The sequence below is a fragment of the Nerophis lumbriciformis genome, linkage group LG07, assembly GCF_033978685.3.
Source record: "Nerophis lumbriciformis linkage group LG07, RoL_Nlum_v2.1, whole genome shotgun sequence".
Taxonomy (NCBI): Eukaryota; Metazoa; Chordata; class Actinopteri; order Syngnathiformes; family Syngnathidae; genus Nerophis; species Nerophis lumbriciformis.
This window is the reverse complement of record NC_084554.2, coordinates 18,279,937-18,300,304: the sequence shown is the minus strand read 5'-3', so window position 1 is coordinate 18,300,304 and position 20,368 is coordinate 18,279,937. Positions and strand designations below refer to the sequence as shown.

Genomic DNA, 20,368 nt, shown 5'->3' with positions numbered 1-20,368 from the left:
TTTAGGTAGATTTTATTTAAATATATTACAAACCCCGTTTCCATATGAGTTGGGAAATTGTGTTAGATGTAAATACAAACGGAATACAATGATTTGCAAATCCTTTTCAACCAATATTCAATTGAATGCACTACAAAGACAAGGTATTTGATGTTCAAACTCATAAACTTTATTTTTTTTTTGCAAATAATAATTAACTTAGAATTTCATGGCTGCAACACGTGCCAAAGTAGTTGGGAAAGGGCATGTTCACCACTGTGTTACATGGCCTTTCCTTTTAACAACACTCAGTAAACGTTTGGGAACTGAGGAGACACATTTTTTAAGCTTCTCAGGTGGAATTCTTTCCCATTCTTGCTTGATGTACAGCTTAAGTTGTTCAACAGTCCGGGGGTCTCCGTTGTGCTATTTTAGGCTTCATAATGCGCCACACATTTTCTATGGGAGACAGGTCTGGACTACAGGCAGGCCAGTCTAGTACCCGCACTCTTTTACTATGAAGCCACGTTTATGTAACACGTGGCTTGGCATTGTCTTGCTGAAATAAGCAGGGGCGTTCATGGTAACGTTGCTTGGATGGCAACATATGTTGCTCCAAAACCTGTATGTACCTTTCAGCATTAATGGCGCCTTCACAGATGTGTAAGTTACCCATGTCTTGGACACTAATACACCCCCATACCATCACAGATGCTGGCTTTTCAACTTTGCGCCTAAAACAATCCGGATGGTTCTTTTCCTCTTTGGTCCGGAGGACACGATGTCCACAATTTGAAATGTGGACTCGTCAGACCACAGAACACTTTTCCACTTTGTATCAGTCCATCTTAGATGAGCTCAGGCCCAGCGAAGCCGACGGCGTTTCTGGGTGTTGTTGATAAACGGTTTTCGCCTTGCATAGGAGAGTTTTAACTTGCACTTACAGATGTAGCGACCAACTGTAGTTACTGACTGGGTTTCTGAAGTGTTCCTGAGCCCATGTGGTGATATCCTTTACACACTGATGTCGCTTGTTGATGCAGTACAGCCTGAGGGATTGAAGGTCACAGGCTTAGCTGCTTACGTGCAGTGATTTCTCCAGATTCTCTGAACCCTTTGATGATATTACGGACCGTAGATGGTGAAATCCCTAAATTCCTTGCATTAGCTGGTTGAGAGGTTTTTCTTAAACTGTTCAACAATTTGCTCATGCATTTGTTGACAAAGTGGTGACCCTCGCCCCATCCTTGTTTGTGAATGACTGAGCATTTCATGGGATCTACTTTTATACCCAATCATGGCACCCACCTGTTCCCAATTTGCCTGTTCACCTGTGGGATGTTCCAAATAAGTGTTTGATGAGCATTCCTCAACTTTATCAGTATTTATTGCCACCTTTCCCAACTTCTTTGCCACCTGTTGCTGGCATCAAATTCTAAAGTTAATGATTATTTGCAAAAAAAAATGTTTATCAGTTTGAACATCAAATATGTTGTCTTTGTAGCATATTCAACTGAATATGGGTTAAAAATGATTTGCAAATCATTGTATTCCGTTTATATTTACATCTAACACAATTTCCCAACTCATATGGAAACAGGGTTTGTATTATTTTTTGTTTTATTCAGGGGGAGGCTCCTCCGGGGTGGATGCTGGGTGTCCCATCTCCACCTTTGGGGTGCCTGCTGTGGTGGGGTTGGTGTTTCCATTGCCTCGTCCTGGGTGGGGTGGCCCACGTTGGGCTCCACTGTGCTCGCGGTGTCCCGGTCGCCAAAGGGGCGGGGCGGCTCCCCCCCTCCGGCCGCGGGGAGGAAGCTGCCCGTGTGGCGTGTGGTCTCGCGATGACTTGGGGGCTGGCTATTTCTCTGCCTATCCTTGCCTTGTTCTCTGACGGGTGTGTCTGTCTACGCGGTGGGCCCAGTCTTGGCCGGCCAGCCTGCCCGCATGGGGCCGGTGGTCCCTTGCCTCCTGGGCGCCTTACTTTGGGTGGAACTTTCTTTGGTACCCGCACATACTGGTAAATATTGTACATACCGTATTTTTCGGAGTATAAGTCGCTCCAGAGTATAAGTCGCACCGGTCGAAAATGCATAATAAAGAAGGAAAAAAACATAAAAGTCGCACTGGAGTATAAGTCGTATTTTTTAGGGAAATGTATTTGATAAAACCCAACACCAAGAATAGACATTTGAAAGGCAATTTAAAATAAATAAAGAATAGTGAACAACAGGCTGAATAAGTGTACGTTATATGAGGCATAAATAACCAACTGAGAACGTGCCTGGTATGTTAACGTAACATATTATGGTAAGAGTCATTCAAATAACTATAACATATAGAACATGCTATACGTTTACCAAACAATCCGTCACTCCTAATCGCTAAATCCCATGAAATCTTATACGTCTAGTCTCTTACGTGAATGAGCTAAATAATATTTGATATTTTACGGTAATGTGTTAATAATTTCACACATAAATCGCTCCTGAGTATAAGTCTATGAACTATGAAAAAAACTGCGACTTATAGTCCGAAAAACACGGTACACACGTACATACAGATGTTCATTCATACATACATACATACAGACACACATACATACATACACACATACATACATACATACATACATATGCATGTACACACTTACATACATGTACACTGTACATCCATTCACACGCACATTCACTACACATATATATATATATATATATATATATATATATATATATATATATATATATACATACACGTATACATACATACACTCATATATACAAGCAAGCTTCAGTAAACCCATACCACATTTTTCGGACTGTAAGGCGCACTTAAAATCCTATCATTTTCTCAAAACTCGACAGTGCGCCGTACAACCCAGTGTGCCTACTGTACAGAATCATTTTGGTTGTGCTTACCGACTTCGAAGCTATTTTATTTGGTACATGGTGAAATGATAAGTGTGACCAGTAGATGGCAGTCGCACATAAGAGATACGTGTAGACTGCAATATGATGGCAGTCACACACAAGAGATACGTGTGGACTGCAATTTGACTCAAATAAACAACACCAACATTTTATATGTTCCATCGAAAATATAGAACATTACAAACGGTGCTCAAGAATCTATCAAAATGTTTTAGTACGACTTTGGTAAGCTATGAAGCCGCACCGCTTGATGGATTGTACTGTGCTTCAACATACAAGTATTATTATGGTGTGTGTATAAGGTAAGACATATTATCTGGCGTTTTGTTTCGCCATATTATGCAAAAGCAACTTTTCTTACTTTCTGGTACCTGCTGATCTGTATTTGGGATCTGCATAAGTCCAGAACATTTGCGTGCGTTCACTTTAGTAGTCCGTGCCGACGCCGTAGTCGATAAGCTTCTTCTTTTTCTCTATCTTCTTGTTATGGGACATTCATCCTCCGCTGTTGCCATTTCTAATATAAAGTAGTTCTTACTTATAAATCGTCAGTAAACTCGCCATGAAAGTGCTAAAACATACCGGTGTTGTGAGTTTACATTAAGCACCCAAGGAACTTTAGTTATTAGAGAGTTCCGGTTGGACAGCTTCTCACGGGACACATTTCCGGCGTTGTTGCACTAGTGAGCCACAGATGAGAAGATGCTGCTCCGTTATTGAGTCTGAATGTCATTAAAACTATTAGCTCCATCTTTTGACACTTCTTCCACTCCCGTCCTTGCACGCTACACCGCTACAACAAAGATGACGGGGAGAAAACGCTGCCGAAGGTGAGCCACGTAAATAAGACCGCCCACAAAACGGTGCATCCTGAAGAGACTGTCAGAAAGTGGCTTGAAGATTATCTGTAAAACATAATCTATGCAACATTTTGACCAAAGAAGCACCATTACATGTTATGTAGACCAGTGTTTTTCAACCATTGTGCCGCCGTGAGATACAGTCTGGTGTGCCGTGTAAGATTATCTATATATCCATCCATTTTCTACCGCTTGTCCCTTTTTTGGAGTCGCGGGGGGTGCTGGAGCCTATCTCCGCTGCATTTGGGCGGAAGGCGGCGTACACCCTGGACAAGTCGCCACCTCATCACAGATTATCTCATTTCACCTCATTTGGTTAAACAAATTTTTTGCAAACCAGTAATTATAGTCTGCAAATGATGTGTTGTTGTTGAGTGTCTGTACTGTCTAGAGCGCTGCAGAGTAACCGTGGAATACTCTTCCATATCAGTAGGAGGCAGCCGGTAGCTAATTGCTTTGTAGATGTCAAAAACAGCGGGAGTCAGCGTGCAGGTCAAAAGGTATCTAATGCTTAAACCAAAAATAAACAAAAGGTGAGTGCCCTTAAGAAAATGCATTGAAGCTTAGGGAAGGCTATGCAGAAGAAAACTAAAACTGAACTGGCTACAAAGTAAACAAAAACAGAATGCTGGATGACAGCAAAGACTTACTGTGGAGCAAAGACGGCGTCCACAAAGTACATCTGAACATGATATGACAACCAACAATGTCCCCAGAAAAAAGGATAAAAACAACTGAAATATTCTTGATTGCTAAAACAAAGTAGATGCGGGAAATATCGCTCAAAGGAAGGCATGTAACTGCTACAGGAAAATACCAAAAAAAAGAGAAAAAGACCAAAATAGGAGCGCAAGACAAGAACTAAAACACTACACACAGGAAAACAGCAAAAAAACTCCAAATAAGTCACGGTGCGATGTGACAGGTGGTGACAGTACACCTACTTTGAGACAAGAGTTATATTGATGCATGCTTGGTTATGGTGGTGTGCCTCCGGATTTTTTCAATGCAATAAATGTGCCTTGGCTCAAAAAAGGTTGAAAAACACTGATGTAGACCACAAGGAAGGGTTTTCCATTCAGAAAAAATATATATATTAAGACCCCTTTAATGCGCCCTATAATCCGGTGCACCTTTTTATGAAAATAGACCTGACTAGACCCACTTATCGGCAGTGCGCCTTATAATCCTGTGCGCCCTATGGTCCGTAAAATACAGTATTTATACATACAGTGTACACAATCACATACCGTCATCACATAAAACACGGCACAATGCTAAAGCTTAATTTATTTCTACCATAACGACGGTTAATATAACCCACTCTTTTTTTTCCCTCTGTCTTACTTTTGGAATCCAATTATTCATTACATTTATGTATTGTTGCATTTGAAGCAATTGTAATGTTGATAATAGAGGTAAATATTGTTGTTCGTTATCGATATTGTTTTTTTCTATTAATATTACCAATGTTTGAACTGTAGTGCAATAATGTGCATTGTCAATACTGTGTTATTACGATCTGCTTTACTCAATTACTTTACCTTGTCATTTCTGGTATCTATGTCATATTTGCTGATGAAGTACTGTTGTTGTTGTTGTTGTGTTTCTGTCTTGTCCCCCTTTTGTCCCTACAATTTCCCCATTTGTTTTCTTTTTTCGCTCGTTTCTATTCCCTCTTGCTGCGGTCCGGCTGCGTCAAACACTAAATATATCCAAACGTTTAATAAAGTCAAAATAACAATAACAAGAGAAATATCCAACACTTCTCTTTTGTACAATAAATCTGTACAGCAGATATGGGCATTTAAATGAACAATACTCTTAGGAGATGAATAATGTACAAACCCCGTTTCCATATGAGTTGGGAAATTGTGTGAGATGTACATATAAACGGAATACAATGATTTGCAAATCCTTTTCAACCCATATTCAATTGAATGCACTACAAAGACAAGATATTTGATGTTCAAACTCATAAACTTAGAATTTCATGGCTGCAACACGTGCCAAAGTAGTTGGGAAAGGGCATGTTCACCACTGTGTTACATGGCCTTTCCTTTTAACAACACTCAGTAAACGTTTGGGAACTGAGGAGACACATTTTTTAAGCTTCTCAGGTGGAATTCTTTCCCATTCTTGCTTGATGTACAGCTTAAGTTGTTCAACAGTCCGGGGGTCTCCGTTGTGCTATTTTAGGGTTCATAATGCGCCACACATTTTCAATGGGAGACAGGTCTGGACTACAGGCAGGCCAGTCTAGTACCCGCACTCTTCTACTATGAAGCCATGTTGATGTAACACGTGGCTTGGCATTGTCTTGCTGAAATAAGCAGGGGCGTCCATGGTAACATTGCTTGGATGGCAACATATGTTGCTCCAAAACCTGTATGTACCTTTCAGCATTAATGGCGCCTTCACATATGTGTAGGTTACCCATGTCTTGGGCACTAATACACCCCCATACCATCACAGATGCTGGCTTTTCAACTTTGCGCCTATAACAATCCGGATGGTTCTTTTCCTCTTTGGTCCGGAGGACACGACGTCCACAGTTTCCAAAAACAATTTGAAATGTGGACTCGTCAGACCACAGAACACTTTTCCACTTTGTATCAGTCCATCTTAGATGAGCTCAGACCCAGCGAAGCTGACGGCGTTTCTGGGTGTTGTTGATAAACGGTTTTCGCCTTGCATAGGAGAGTTTTAACTTGCACTTACAGATGTAGCGACCAATTGTAGTTACTGACAGTGGGTTTCTGAAGTGTTCCTGAGCCCAAGTGGTGATATCATTTACACACTGATGTCGCTTGTTGATGCAGTACAGCCTGAGGGATCGAAGGTCACGGGCTTAGCTGCTTACGTGCAGTGATTTCTCCAGATTCTCTGAACCCTTTGATTATATTACGGACCGTAGATGGTGAAATCCCTAAATTCCTTGCAATAGCTGGTTGAGAAAGGTTTTTCTTAAACTGTTCAACAATTTGCTCACACATTTGTTGACAAAGTGGTGACCCTCGCCCCATCCTTGTTTGTGAATGACTGAGCATTTCATGGAACCTACTTTTATACCCAATCATGGCACCCACCTGTTCCCAATTTGCCTGTTCACCTGTGGGATGTTCCAATCAAGTGTTTGATGAGCATTCCTCAACTTTATCAGTATTTATTGCCACCTTTACCAACTTCTTTGTCACGTGTTGCTGGCATCAAATTCTAAAGTTAATGATTATTTGCACAAAAAAAAAAATGTTTATCAGTTTGAACATCAAATACTGTATGTTGTCTTTGTAGCATATTCAACTGAATATGGGTTGAAAATCATTTGCAAATCATTGTATTCCGTTTATATTTACATCTAACACAATTTCCCAACTCATATGGAAACGGGGTTTGTAGAAAAATGCTGTACAAGTATAACCCATTTACCATTTAGATCATCACGATCGATGGTTCGGCTGCTGATGGCATCATATAGCGTCAAAAATTAAATGTGTCTTCTTCACTTTCTCCCAGGTGTTCATATATTACAATGTAGAACATGTTAAAGTATCAGTGGAGTGGAAAATCAAGTTGACTTAATATGCTTAATTGTGTTTCATTGTATCCATTAAACCATATCCAATTGTATTTACAATCCGCAAAGTATGTGAAAATGCGTCTAAACATCACAAAATGCCACAAATTCAGTCAGTCATTTTCAATATTCCGCCCCGAACGTCTTCGGTAATTTCCGTAGATTGACGTCACTGAAGTAACACTTCTGCGCTCTGATTGTGTTATCAAAACAGTCATACTGGAAATACACAAAAATCAGAGAGAGACGTGGTGTCCATCATTCACAATTTCTATACAAGACGTGAACACGTGGTTTTTTTTGTGCATTCTAAGTCGTAAATAAATGCATACATAAATAGTCCGTCAATGCAGTCTCTCTATTTCCCCACAAAACCCTCAAAATAACCATCCAAAACCCAACAACAATACTCTATATACATATCGTGACCTGAATATTACCCAACTATTAGCAATGTTCAGACTATTTTTGGCGCACAGTTAAGTAAGGCAAGGCAACTTTATTTGTATAGCACTTTTCATACACAAGCCAGACTCAAAGTGCTTCACAGACAACAAAGGGAAATGAAAGAAAATATAAGCAAAATTAAAAATGCAGACAATAAAAATTAAAACAGTGCGGACGTTAAAAGTTAAAAGTTAAAAGTTAAAAGATTTAGCTGAAAGCTAAGGTGAACATAAAAGTTGTCAGTCTAGTTTTAAAAGTAGTCAGAGTTGGGGAAAGTCTGACATATTCAGGAAGTTTATTCCAGCTATTTGTTGCATAATGACTGAATGATGCTTTCCCTTGATTTGAGTTTACTCTGGGAACCGCTAACAGATTGGTCTCAGAAGATCTTAGTGATCTAGAGGGCTTATATAGTGATAGCATATCGGTGATATACTTCGGCCCTAGACCATGTAGTGATTTATATCAATTCTCTGATGTACAGGGAGCCAATGTAAGGATTTAAGAATTGGTGTACTGTGCTCACATTTTTGGGTAAACTCTAGCAGCAGCGTTCTGAACAAGCTGTAGCTGCCTGACAGTTTTTTTTGGGAAGACCTGCAAGGAGACCATTACAATAGTCTAGCCTACTAGTAATAAAGGCATGTTAAAAGTTAAAAAGTTAAAGTACCAATGATTGTCACACACACACTAGGTGTGATGAAATTTGTCCTCTGCATTTGACCCATCCCCTTGATCACCCCCTGGGAGGTGAGAGGAGCAGTGGGCAGCAGCGGTGCCGCGCCCGGGAATCATTTTGGTGATTTAACCCCCATTTCCAACCCTTAATGCTGATTGCCAAGCAGGGAGGTAATAGGTCCCGTTTTTATAGTCTTTGGTATGACCCGGCCGGGGTATGAACTCACACATTACCGATCTCAGGGCGGACACTCTAACCACTAGGCCACTGAGTAGGCTACAAGTACAAGTTTTTCTAAGTCTTGAGCTGACATGAGCCCTCTAAGTCTTGTTACATTTTTGAGGTGACAGTAGGCCGATTTTGTTACTGATTTGATGTGACTGTCGCAATGTAAATCAGAATCCAAAATAACCCCAAGATTTCTGGCTTTATTTGAGGTTTTCAGTCCTCTGCTGTTTTACTGTGAGCTGGCACTGGCAGCGACGTCCGGCTGCTACTGCATCATCGCGTCTCGGCTCGTCAACGTTATTCTAGATTATAAATCACGCCTCTCATCTGAATATTAGGAGGATTTACCGATAAATCTAGTAGTTGTTCATCTGTGACATTCAATTTATACCCCGAGATGGAGACAAACACCCACAACCGAAGACAGTGTCTGCAGAGAGACTTTTCCTTGTTAACCTTTTGTTTTCATATAAACAGGACGATATGGACATCCTATCAGTCATCATTGAAGTAAGAGCAGACATCATACAGTAAGCTATCGTTTTATTATGTTTGTTGTTTGTATTTCTTGTTTAGCACTTAGCAATACCGCGACATGATGCTTAGTGTTTTACTGAAGCTGGATATGTTTAGCAGAGCTACTAAAATTTGAAAGTCATCCTCCTTATATTCTTTGGATCATAATTTTTCCCAAAGTAATCAGTGTTGGCTCTCGCAAAGTCTGCATGATTTGCATTGTTGGTGATGAAGGGATCTTTGGTTCCTCTCGTTATCTCTCAAAATGGCTCGGGACTTTCCGTGAAATTGATACTGTAACGGCAACTAACCTCCCGTTGTCGTTTCTTCGGCAGGGCATAAAGTTTATTACCAACACATACACTACAAGTGAGAGAGAGAGAGCAAGTGGCTGCTGTTGATATAACAGATGGCAAAGAGTGGCTTTTGGCTTGGTTTGTACGGTAGACAACGACCAGTTTTGCTAGATAAAAGTATTTTACACATTGTTTTGGTGTGGTTATGGCTGACAAACAATTTCGCTAAATAAAGGGACCGATGGAATTCCTGTCCTCCTTTAAGTATCTCCACAGACGTTACAATAATTTAAGTGTTGACAAACATTGTTGTATGTGTTGTGGCCGGCTTTCGTCACCTGTTACTCACAGTTGCATTACAAAATCATACAAAACAAACGATTTGTTTATTTTGTTTAGAGTGGGATTTGATTTTTTGCGCGGCATAGATTTGCTGTGCGCAGAGGACGCGTGAGCAGTGCGCAATTGCGCAGGTGCGCACCTTAGAGGGAACGTTGCCTGGGAGCAACACAGGCCAAAGATGCCACATGCGATGCAGAAATCCGCATTCGGATCACCACAGCAACAGCAGCAATGGCCAAACTAAGCAAAATATGGAAAAGCAACATCAACTTCAAGACAAAATTCAAACTTTACAAATCCCGAATAACATCAATATTACTGTACGGATGCGAGACCTGGACACTCCTGGTAGAATCAGATCGAAAAATACAAGCCTTTGAAAACAAATGCCTCAGAAGAACACTCAAGATAACATACCACGAACACAAACCCAATGAGTATGTGCGAGGTGAAGTCGAAAGACTAGTTGGTCACCAAGAACCTCTGCTCGCAACAGTCAAAAGAAGGAAATTAGCTTGGTTCGGCCACACATGCCGCCACGACACCCTGTGCAAGACCATCGTGCAGGGCACACTAAGGAAGCAAGGAAGACCATGGAAATCCTGGACAGACAACATCAAGACATGGACGGACCTGTCGACCCCAGAGCTATTGACGGCCACTAAGGACCGTGAGAACTGGCGAAGACTAGCTGCCTCTTCATCGCAGTTATCCCCCCGACGACTTGACAGTCATGGGAAAGAGGGAGAGTGAGTGACTGCCTTTTCAAATCATGTCCAACCAACTGATTTTACCACAGGTGGACTCCAGTTAAGCTGTCGAAACATCTTAAGGATGATCAGTTAAACAGGATACACCTGAACTCACTTTTGAGCTTCATAGCAAAGGCGTTGAATACCACAACATGTGATTTATTTTATATATAATACATTTAAAAACATCTCTAGAACATTTTCTTCACATTGTCATTATGCGGTATTGTGTAAATAATTCTAAAATCTAATTATTTTTTTGGAATAAAGCTGTAACATATGGATGCAGTCAAGTCAGAGTGGATATGTCTTAATCGGGGTGGCTCATCTAAACACTAATATGTTTCTATTACTTCTTGCAAAACTGCTCAAACTCTGGCAGGTTCAAGTCCAGCCACAAATTATAGAGTTGATTGAGATCAAGGCTTGACTTGACCAATCTAGAATATTTAACTTGTCTTTGAACCACTTCTGTGTAGCTCTGATGCTTAGTGTTGCTTACTTGTTGGAAAAGCTGTGCCATATTTTACACCCTCTTGTCTATGCATGAAGTTGACCACCACCTTAACACACTTGTAGTCCGTAAATGCACTCAAGAGGGGTCTAGCAAGGTCCCAAGTGTACCCATTTGGATGGAACCGTGTACCGTTTTAATGAATAAGTTATTTTTGGTGGAACTGTGGACCTTTAAGAATAAGTCTATTTGGGGGCAACCATGGATCTTTTGGTATACGTCATTTTTGGGACAAACAGAACATTTAAATGATAAATGATAAATGGGTTGTACTTGTATAGCGCTTTTCTACCTTCAAGGTACTCAAAGCGCTTTGACACTACTTCCACATTCACACACACATTCACACCCTGATGGAGGGAGCTGCCATGCAAGGCGCTAACCAGCACCCATCAGGAGCAAGGGTGAAGTGTCTTGCTCAGGACACAACGAACATGACGAGGTTGGAACTAGGTGGGGATTGAACCAGGGACCCTCGGGCCGCGCACGGCCATTCTTCCACTGCGCCACGCCGTCCCTTTGCGATAATAATTTCTTTTCAGGGCCTTTTTGGGGTGGCGTAAGTCATTGTGGAGGAGGGCGTGGTCTGCCGGGGGTGTGGAAGGACCGGCCTCGAAGCACAGCTGGCAGGTGATTGGATTACCTGGCTGGGGCTGATCGTCCAATCACCTGCCATGCTTATTAGCAGCAGCCGGTCCAAGACACGAGTGTTGGGAGTTGGAGCGAGAGAGAGACACTAAAGAGCAAAGTAGAGACATGCCGGACTGAAAAGTCCTATCTATATACTGCCAAAAAGCAAATCATACTGGTGGATGAAAATAAAAGACTTGATCCAACCTGAATACCGGACTCTCGTGCCAGTGTGTGGTGGTCAGGGGAACCCACTAGAGGGAAACTGCTACAGTCATTTTTAGGGCAACCATGGAATTTTAGGAATAACAAATTTTTGGAGAAACCATGACCTTTTAAAGGGGAACATTATCACCAGATCTATGTAAGCGTCAATACATACCTTGATGTTGCAGAAAAAAGACCATCTATTTTTTAACCGATTTCCGAACTCTAAATGGGTGAATTTTGGTGAATTAAACGCCTTTCTAATATTCGCTCTCGGAGCGATGACGTCACAACGTGGCGTCACATCGGGAAGCAATCCGCCATTTTCTCAAACACAGAGTCAAATCAGCTCTGTTATTTTCCGTTTTTTCGACTGTTTTCCGTACCTTGGAGACATCATGCCTCGTCGGTGTGTTGTCGGAGGGTGTAACAACACGAACAGGGACGGATTCAAGTTGGACCAGTGGCCCAAAGATGCGAAAGTGGCAAGAAATTGGACGTTTGTTCCGCACACTTTACCGACGAAAGCTATGCTACGACAGATGGCAAGAATGTGTGGATATCCTGCGACACTCAAAGCAGATGCATTTCCAACGATAAAGTCAAAGAAATCTGCCGCCAGACCCCCATTGAATCTGCCGGAGTGTGTGAGCAATTCAGGGACAAAGGACCTCGGTAGCACGGCAAGCAATGGCGGCAGTTTGTTCCCGAAGACGAGCGAGCTAAACCCCCTATCGACCCTAGCTTCCCTGGCCTGCTGACATCAACTCCAAAACGGGACAGATCAGCTTTCAGGAAAAAAGCGCGGATGAGGGTATGTCTACAGAATATATTAATTGATGAAAATTGGGCTGTCTGCACTCTCAAAGTGCATGTTGTTGCCAAATGTATTTCATATGCTGTAAACCTAGTTCATAGTTGTTAGTTTCCTTTAATGCCAAACAAACACATACCAATCGTTGGTTGGAAGGCGATTGCCGAATTCGTCCTCGCTTTCTCCCGCGTCGCTGGCTGTCGTGTCGTTTTCGTCGGTTTCCCTTGCATACGGTTCAACCCGATATGGCTCAATAGCTTCAGTTTCTTCTATTTCGTTTTCGCTACCTGCCTCCACACTACAACCATCCGTTTCAATACATTCGTAATCTGTTGAATCGCTTAAGCCGCTGAAATCCGAGTCTGAATCCGAACTAATGTCGCTATAGCTTGCTGTTCTTTCCGCCATGTTTGTTTGTGTTGGCTTCACTATGTGACGTCACAGGAAAATGGACGGGTGTTTATAACGATGGTTAAAATCAGGCACTTTGAAGCTTTTTTTTAGGGATATTGCGTGATGAGTAAAATTTTTAAAAAAAACTTAGAAAAATATAATAAGCCACTGGGAACTGATTTTCAATGGTTTTAACCATTCTGAAATTGTGATAATGTTCCCTTTAAGTATAAAATAATTTTTGGGCATCAGTAAACCTTCAGGAGTAAGTTATTTTGGGTGGAACCGTGGACCTTAAGAGATCTGTCCTTTTTGGTGCAACCATGGACCTTCAGTGATAAGTTATTTTTGGTGGAACCATGGACCTTTAGAGATAAACCATGGACCTTCAGTGAAAAGTTCCTTTTGGTGCAACCATGGACTTTGTGAAGTTTTTTTGGTGGAACCATGGACCTTCAGTGAAAAGTTCCTTTTGGTGCAACAATGGACTTTGTGAAGTTTTTTTGGGTGTAACCATGGACCTTTAGGGATAAACCATTGACCTTCAGGGATAAGTCATTTTTGGGATAACCATGGACCTTTGGGGATAAGTCCTTTTTTAATGAACAATGGACCTTATGGGATAAGTCCTTTTTGGAGGAACCATGTAATTTTTTGGTGCATCTGTGGACCGTTAGTGATAAGACCTTTCTTTTTGGGGCAACCATGGACACTTACGGGGAACTCTCGCTTACTGGTTGGAGGCATCATGGTGGTCTCTCGCACCCGGCTTTGAATAATTGACACCAGTTTGTAAAAATCTTGTTTTAATTTGAAATGAAAGCTTGTTTTCACATTTTTGGAAATGAAAGCTTTTTTTCAAAATTTTTGTCAAATAAAAATAATTACATTGACCTCAATATAATTCATAAAGCTATAAAAGACGGAACCATTCAAGGCACTGTATGTTTGCATGCTTGCTAACTACACACACATCAGATAGACTTGATAGTATCAATCTCCCTCATGTTTCTGCATGCTAATTATTATACAACTATTTTATTTGGAGACAGTTGTAAATGGTCAGACTTAACCAACCATTACAAGATGTTAAGAGGTATTCACAAGACACCGGATTGAAAAGAATGCCAGGGACAAGACACCTTGCCATGGAAACCCATCTATCATTGACTTCAGTGGAAACAAGAGGGTTTAAAGACATTTTGAGAGCAGCTAAGATGCAAATGGATGCCTTTCTTTTTGAGTAGGCACTCGATTTTTGCTTCAATCATCCATCCTTTTTCTACAGCTTGCCCCTTTTGGGGATGCAGGGGGGGCTGGAGCCTATCCCAGATAGACAACATTCACACTCACATTCACACACTAGTTTCAATTTAGTGTTGCCAATCAACCTATCCCCAAGTGCATGTCTTTGGAGGTGGTAGGAAGCCGGAGTACCCGGAGTGAACCCACGCAGTCGCGGGGAGAACATGCAAACTCCACACAGAAAGATCCCGAGCCCAGGATCGAACCCAGGACCTTCGTATTGTGAGGAACACGTACTAACCCGTTCCATCGTGCTGACCTTGCTTCAATCAATTACAATCAATCATAGTAAATCGGAGACGGTTACTCTGAAATTGACAGCAGTTTAGTGAGTTTTTATCAGAAGGCCAGAAAAAATAGCTTATTTTTGAGTGCCGATTCTTGGGGTAGCGATTGCATTCAGAATCCATTTTCGATTAAAGGCCTACTGAAATGCGATTTTCTTATTTAAACGGGGATAAACGGGGATATCAGTTCCATTCTATGTGTCAATCATTTCGCGATATTGCCATATTTTTGCTGAAAGGATGGCCATCAGCAGCGAGAGCGATTCGGACCGAGAAAGCGACAATTTACCCATTAATTTGAGCGAGGATGAAAGATTCGTGGATGAGGAAAGTGAGAGTGAAGGACTAGAGGGCAGTGGGAGCGATTCAGATAGGGAAGATGCTGTGAGAGGCGGGTGGGACCTGATATTCAGCTGGGAATGACTAAAACAGTAAATAAACACAAACTCTATTAGCCACAACACAACCAGGCTTATATTTAATATGCCACAAATTAATCCCGCATAACAAACACCTCTACCTCCCGTCCATATAACCCGCCAATACAACTCAAACACCTGCACAACACACTCAATCCCACAGCCCAAAGTAACGTTCACCTCCCCAAAGTTCATACAGCACATATATTTCCCTAAAGTCCCCAAAGTTACGTACGTGACATGCACATAGCGGCACGCACGTACGGGCAAGCAATCAAATCTTTGGAAGCCGCAGCTGCATGCGTACTCACGGTACCGCGTCTGCGCATCCAACTCAAAGTCCTCCTGGTAAGAGTCTCTGTTGTCCCAGTTCTCCACAGGCCAATGGTAAAGCTATACTGTCATCTTCCGGGAATGTAAACAATGAAACACCGGCTGTGTTTGTGTTGCTGCAGTCGGCCGCAATACACCGCTTCCCACCTACAGCTTTCTTCTTTGCTGTCTCCATTGTTCGTTGAACAAATTGCAAAAGATTCACCAACACAGATGTCCAGAATACTGTGGAATTTTGCGATGAAAACAGACGACTTAATAGCTGGCCACCATGCTGGCCCAAAATGTCCTCTACAATCCTTGACGTCACGCGCTGACGTCATCATACCGAGACGTTTTCAGCAGGATATTTCGCGCAAAATTTAAAATTGCACTTTAGTGAGCTAACCCAGCCATATTGGCATGTGTTGCAATGTTAAGATTTCATCATCGATATATAAACTATCAGACTGCGTGGTCGGTAGTAGTGGGTTTCAGTAGGCCTTTAAAAACAGATTCAAGATTCAAACCAATTCTCACAATGTATTATTTGGTATATGAATTATAAAAAAAAACCTTTTGGTCACAGGATATGTGTTATGAAAGCCCCTCCTGGCTGCTGAGTAAGTGTAGAAATAGCCTAAAAAAGTATTGTTTTTAAATGTATTCTTCAACATTTTTAAACAATTCCAAATCGGAAAAATAAAATCACGATTCGAATAATTTTTTTCCCGGCACCCCTAATGAACATGTATGAAATTTGGCGGACCAAACGAAATGACTCGGCCCACTTTAGCCACCCCTGCACTAAGTTATTAATAAACACATCACATTAACAATAATGGGGGGTACAACTTAACACTGTTGTACTTACAAAACATGCACTGACACATCACATCAAAAAAAGCTTTTTCTACTTTCACTCAGGTATGAAAGCAAATCCTTAAATAGTAAAGTTAGTCTTTTACATCAAACATTAAATTTAGCAGGGTAGACCTGTGTCGCTATGTCAATATACGTTTTTAATTCTTATGCAAATGTGATCCAGCACAGCACATTATGAATATTAAAGTTTCTATTCTGTTACACATTAGGACAGGTCGTTTATATTCATAAATAATATTGTTTAACCAAATGTCCTGCATGTATGGTACATGTCCGGGTGTTTCTTCAGCAAGGTGCTAACACTCCAGGTTGGTCCTCCCTGCTGTGTCTTCAGTTTATTTCCTTGGCATCCTCCAATAATAGCAGCACTGTTTGAATGGGTGAATAAAGTAAAAAGTACAGTATATCCAGTACAGTCACTCCGTGAGTATAATCAAGGCACTTTATGCATTTCTTTCCAGGATTTAAGCTCCTCCTTCAAAGCTTTATTCTGATTTTCCAGCTTCGCCACACGCTCCTCCAGGCCCTGAACGTACGCCTTTCTCCTCCTTCGATATTCACGAGCCGCTTCCCTGAAAATACCAAATAAGTTGAAGTCAGGCTAGTGATAATGACAAAATCAATAAGGGAGGATTCGGCTTCTGGAGGTCTTGTTTGATGAAGTTTTTGTAGATTAAAAAAATAAAAATATATATACAGTACAGGCCAAAAGTTTGGACACACCTTCTCATTCAATGCGTTTTCTTTATTTTCATGACTATTTACTGTACATTGTAGATTGTCACTGAAGGCATCAAAACTATGAATGAACACATGTGGAGTTATGTACTTAACAGAAAAAGGTGAAATAACTGAAAACATGTTTTATATTCTTGTTTCTTCAAAATAGCCACCCTTTGCTCTGATTATTGCTTTGCTCACTCTTGACATTCTCTCGATGAGCGTCGAGCACACCTGTGAAGTAGAAACCATTTCAGGTGACTACTTCTTGAAGCGCATCGAGAGAATGCCAAGATTGCGCAAAAATGTAATGGGAGCAATTTTGAAGAAACTAGAATATTAAACATGTTTTCAGTTATTTCAAGTACATAACTCCACATGTTCATTCATAGTTTTGATGCTTTCAGTGACAATCTACAACATGGGTGTCAAACTCTGGCCCGCGGGCCAAATTTGGCCCGCCGTGTAATTTCAATTGGCCCGTGAGGCGATAACAAATTAACACTAGAGCTGGCCCGCCGATCATATACAGCGGTGGTGCCGCGGTACACCGCTAATTCTCATACTTGCCAAACCTCCCACTTGCCAAACCTCCCGGGAGACTCCCAAATTTCAATGCCCCTCACGAGAATTGTAACGTCCCCTTTTCGTCCAGTCCAACAAGAGCTGGCCCAGATACATAATATGTGCTGCTTTGACACGCACACAGAAGTGAATGCCATGCATACTTGATCTTCAGCGATACAGCTTACACTGAGGGTGCCAGTATAAAATTTTTTTTAGAAATATACGCCACACTGTGAATCCACACCAAACAAGAATGACAAACACATTTTGGGAGAACATCTGCACAGTAACACAACATAAACACAACAGAACAAATACCCAGAACTCTTTGCAGCAGGGGTTGGAGGTAGCGGGGGTGTATATTGTAGTGTCCAGGTGTTGTGCCGGATAATGCACCCCCGGCATAGAATGCACCCCCTGACGGGAGTGTTATATCAACTAAAGCCCACACTTAAGTTTCCACGTGCAAGATTGAATGTATTTTAAAAAGTTATTTAATAAGAAGCCAAAAGTGCAAAAACAATAATGTTCGTGTTGGAGGAGTTGTGAATGAATGAAATATGAAATCCGTGCTGCAGTCTGCAGGTGTACCTAACGTCGTGGCCCAGCAGCGACTGCAGCACGGATTTCATATTTCATTCATTCACAACTCCTCCAACACGAACATTATTGTTTTTGCACTTTTGGCGTCTTATTAAATAACTTTTTCAAATACATTCAATCTTGCACGTGGAAACTAAGTGTGGGCTTTAGTTGATATAACACTCCCGTCAGGGGGTGCATTCTACGCCGGGGGTGCATTATCTGGCACAACACCTGAAGAGTCAGTGCTGCAAAGGGTTCTGGGTATTTGTTCTGTTGTGTTTATGTTGTGTTACGGTGCAGATGTTCTCCCACAATGTGTTTGTCATTCTTGTTTGGTGTGGATTCACAGTGTGGCGCATATTTCTAACAGTGTTAAAGTTGTTTATACGGCCACCCTCAGTGTAATGTGTGTCGCTGTGCGTACAGAAGCCGCACATATCTTGTGACTGGGCCGGCACGTTGTTAGAATGGTTGAAAAGCGGACGTGACGACAGCTTGTAGAGGAGGTTAAAGGCAGTGCCTTTAAGGCACGCCCCCAAGTCTGTGGTTCGGGTGGACTACGAGATATAATGACTGATGGTCACCTTGGTTGGATAATGAAGGTTGCCTCAGCTGAAAGCCTGAGCCCCGACATTAATGAACTAGCATCCAAGAAAAGATGGCAGGTATCTGGCTTGGGCACATCAGATAGATCAGTGTGTTGCAAACTGAGCAGTTTAAAGTCCTGAATGGTTGGTTTATTCATTGTTATTTTATTTTCACATTTATTAGCCTGTGGAAAAAGTTAATGTTGATATTTACCTCAGAAGGCTGCAAATAGAAAAGAGTCATTCAATTTTTATTTAAATTGTATTTGATATGCCATTGATATTTTTCAATTATTATTATCATTATTATTTGAAACTCGATTTTGCATGTCACTATAAAGTTATATAAGCCTTGCTTGTTCAATATTCAATGCAAAACTTGTTTGGGTCCCTATTAAAAGGTTAATTTGTTCAACCGTGGCCCGCGGCTTCGTTCAGTTTTAAATTTTGGCCCACTCTGTATTTGAGTTTGACACCCCTGATCTACAATGTAAATAGTCATGAAAATAAAAGAAAACCCATTGAATGAGAAGGTGTGTCCATCTATACCTTAAGACTGATGTCCTCACTCCTCTTAATTAACCAGAAATTAGAAATGAAAATCATGGCCACTGTTTTCTTTGCTGGCTCTTCTGTCTCATCCTCTGCACCTGTGTTCTCAATTTGTATCTCTTTCTACATCTCCATCCTCACTGTCCTCAATCTCTTCTGATCTCTCTTCATCTTCCAGTGTTGCCAACTCCTCAGTAAGGAAAGTAGCTATAATGTCATAAAAGTTGCTAGAAGTTGCTAGATGACATTATTGCCTTACTTGCATAAATAATTACAATGGACGCTGTAGGAGAGCGAAATATCGTACTGGGAGACATAAAAAGTGCAAATTATGATTATAACTGTAAATGATTTTTTTTCTTTTCATTCTTAGTTTAGTTGTATTTTTCTTTGTTCTACATTGTTGAATGTTAGAGTATCAAATTTGATCTAAAGCAGGGGTCATCAACGCGGTGCCCGCGGGCACCAGGTCGCCCGTAAGGACCAGATGAGTCGCCCGCTGGCCTGTTCTAAAAATAGCTCAAATAGCAGCACTTACAAGTGAGCTGCCTCTATTTTTTAAATTGTATTTATTTACTAGCAAGCTGGTCTCGCTTTGCTCGACATGTTTAATTCTAAGAGAAACAAAACTCAAAATAGAATTTGAAAATCCAAGAAAATATTTTAAAGACTTGGTCTTCACTTGTTTAAATAAATTCATTTATTTTTTTACTTTGCTTCTTATAACTTTCAGAAAGACTATTTTAGAGAAAAAATACAACCTTAAAAATGATTTTAGGATTTTTAAACACATATACCTTTTTACCTTTTAAATTCCTTCCTCTTCTTTCCTGACAATTTAAATCAATGTTCAAGTAAATTAATTTTTTTTATTGTAAAGAATAATAAATAGATTTTAATTAAATTCTTCATTTTAGCTTCTGTTTTTTCGACAAAGAATATTTTTGAAATATTTCTCCAAACTTATTATGACTAAAATAAAAATAAA

The 20,368-nt window shown here is 40.9% G+C and overlaps 1 protein-coding gene across 2 annotated transcripts in view; it reads right to left on the bottom strand.

Annotated features, from left to right (window-relative positions):
- Window positions 1-13,970: 13,970 nt before the first annotated feature.
- The window catches only part of LOC133609788 (cyclic AMP-responsive element-binding protein 1-like), a 95,902-nt gene continuing 89,504 nt past the window's right edge, over window positions 13,971-20,368 (bottom strand). For both annotated transcript variants that reach the window (XM_061965738.2, XM_072913469.1), the window contains exon 5: window positions 13,971-16,941. In XM_061965738.2, the coding sequence (XP_061821722.1) occupies window positions 16,803-16,941 (139 nt within the window). In that variant the 3' untranslated portion in view covers window positions 13,971-16,802. The remainder of the gene's footprint in view (window positions 16,942-20,368) is intronic.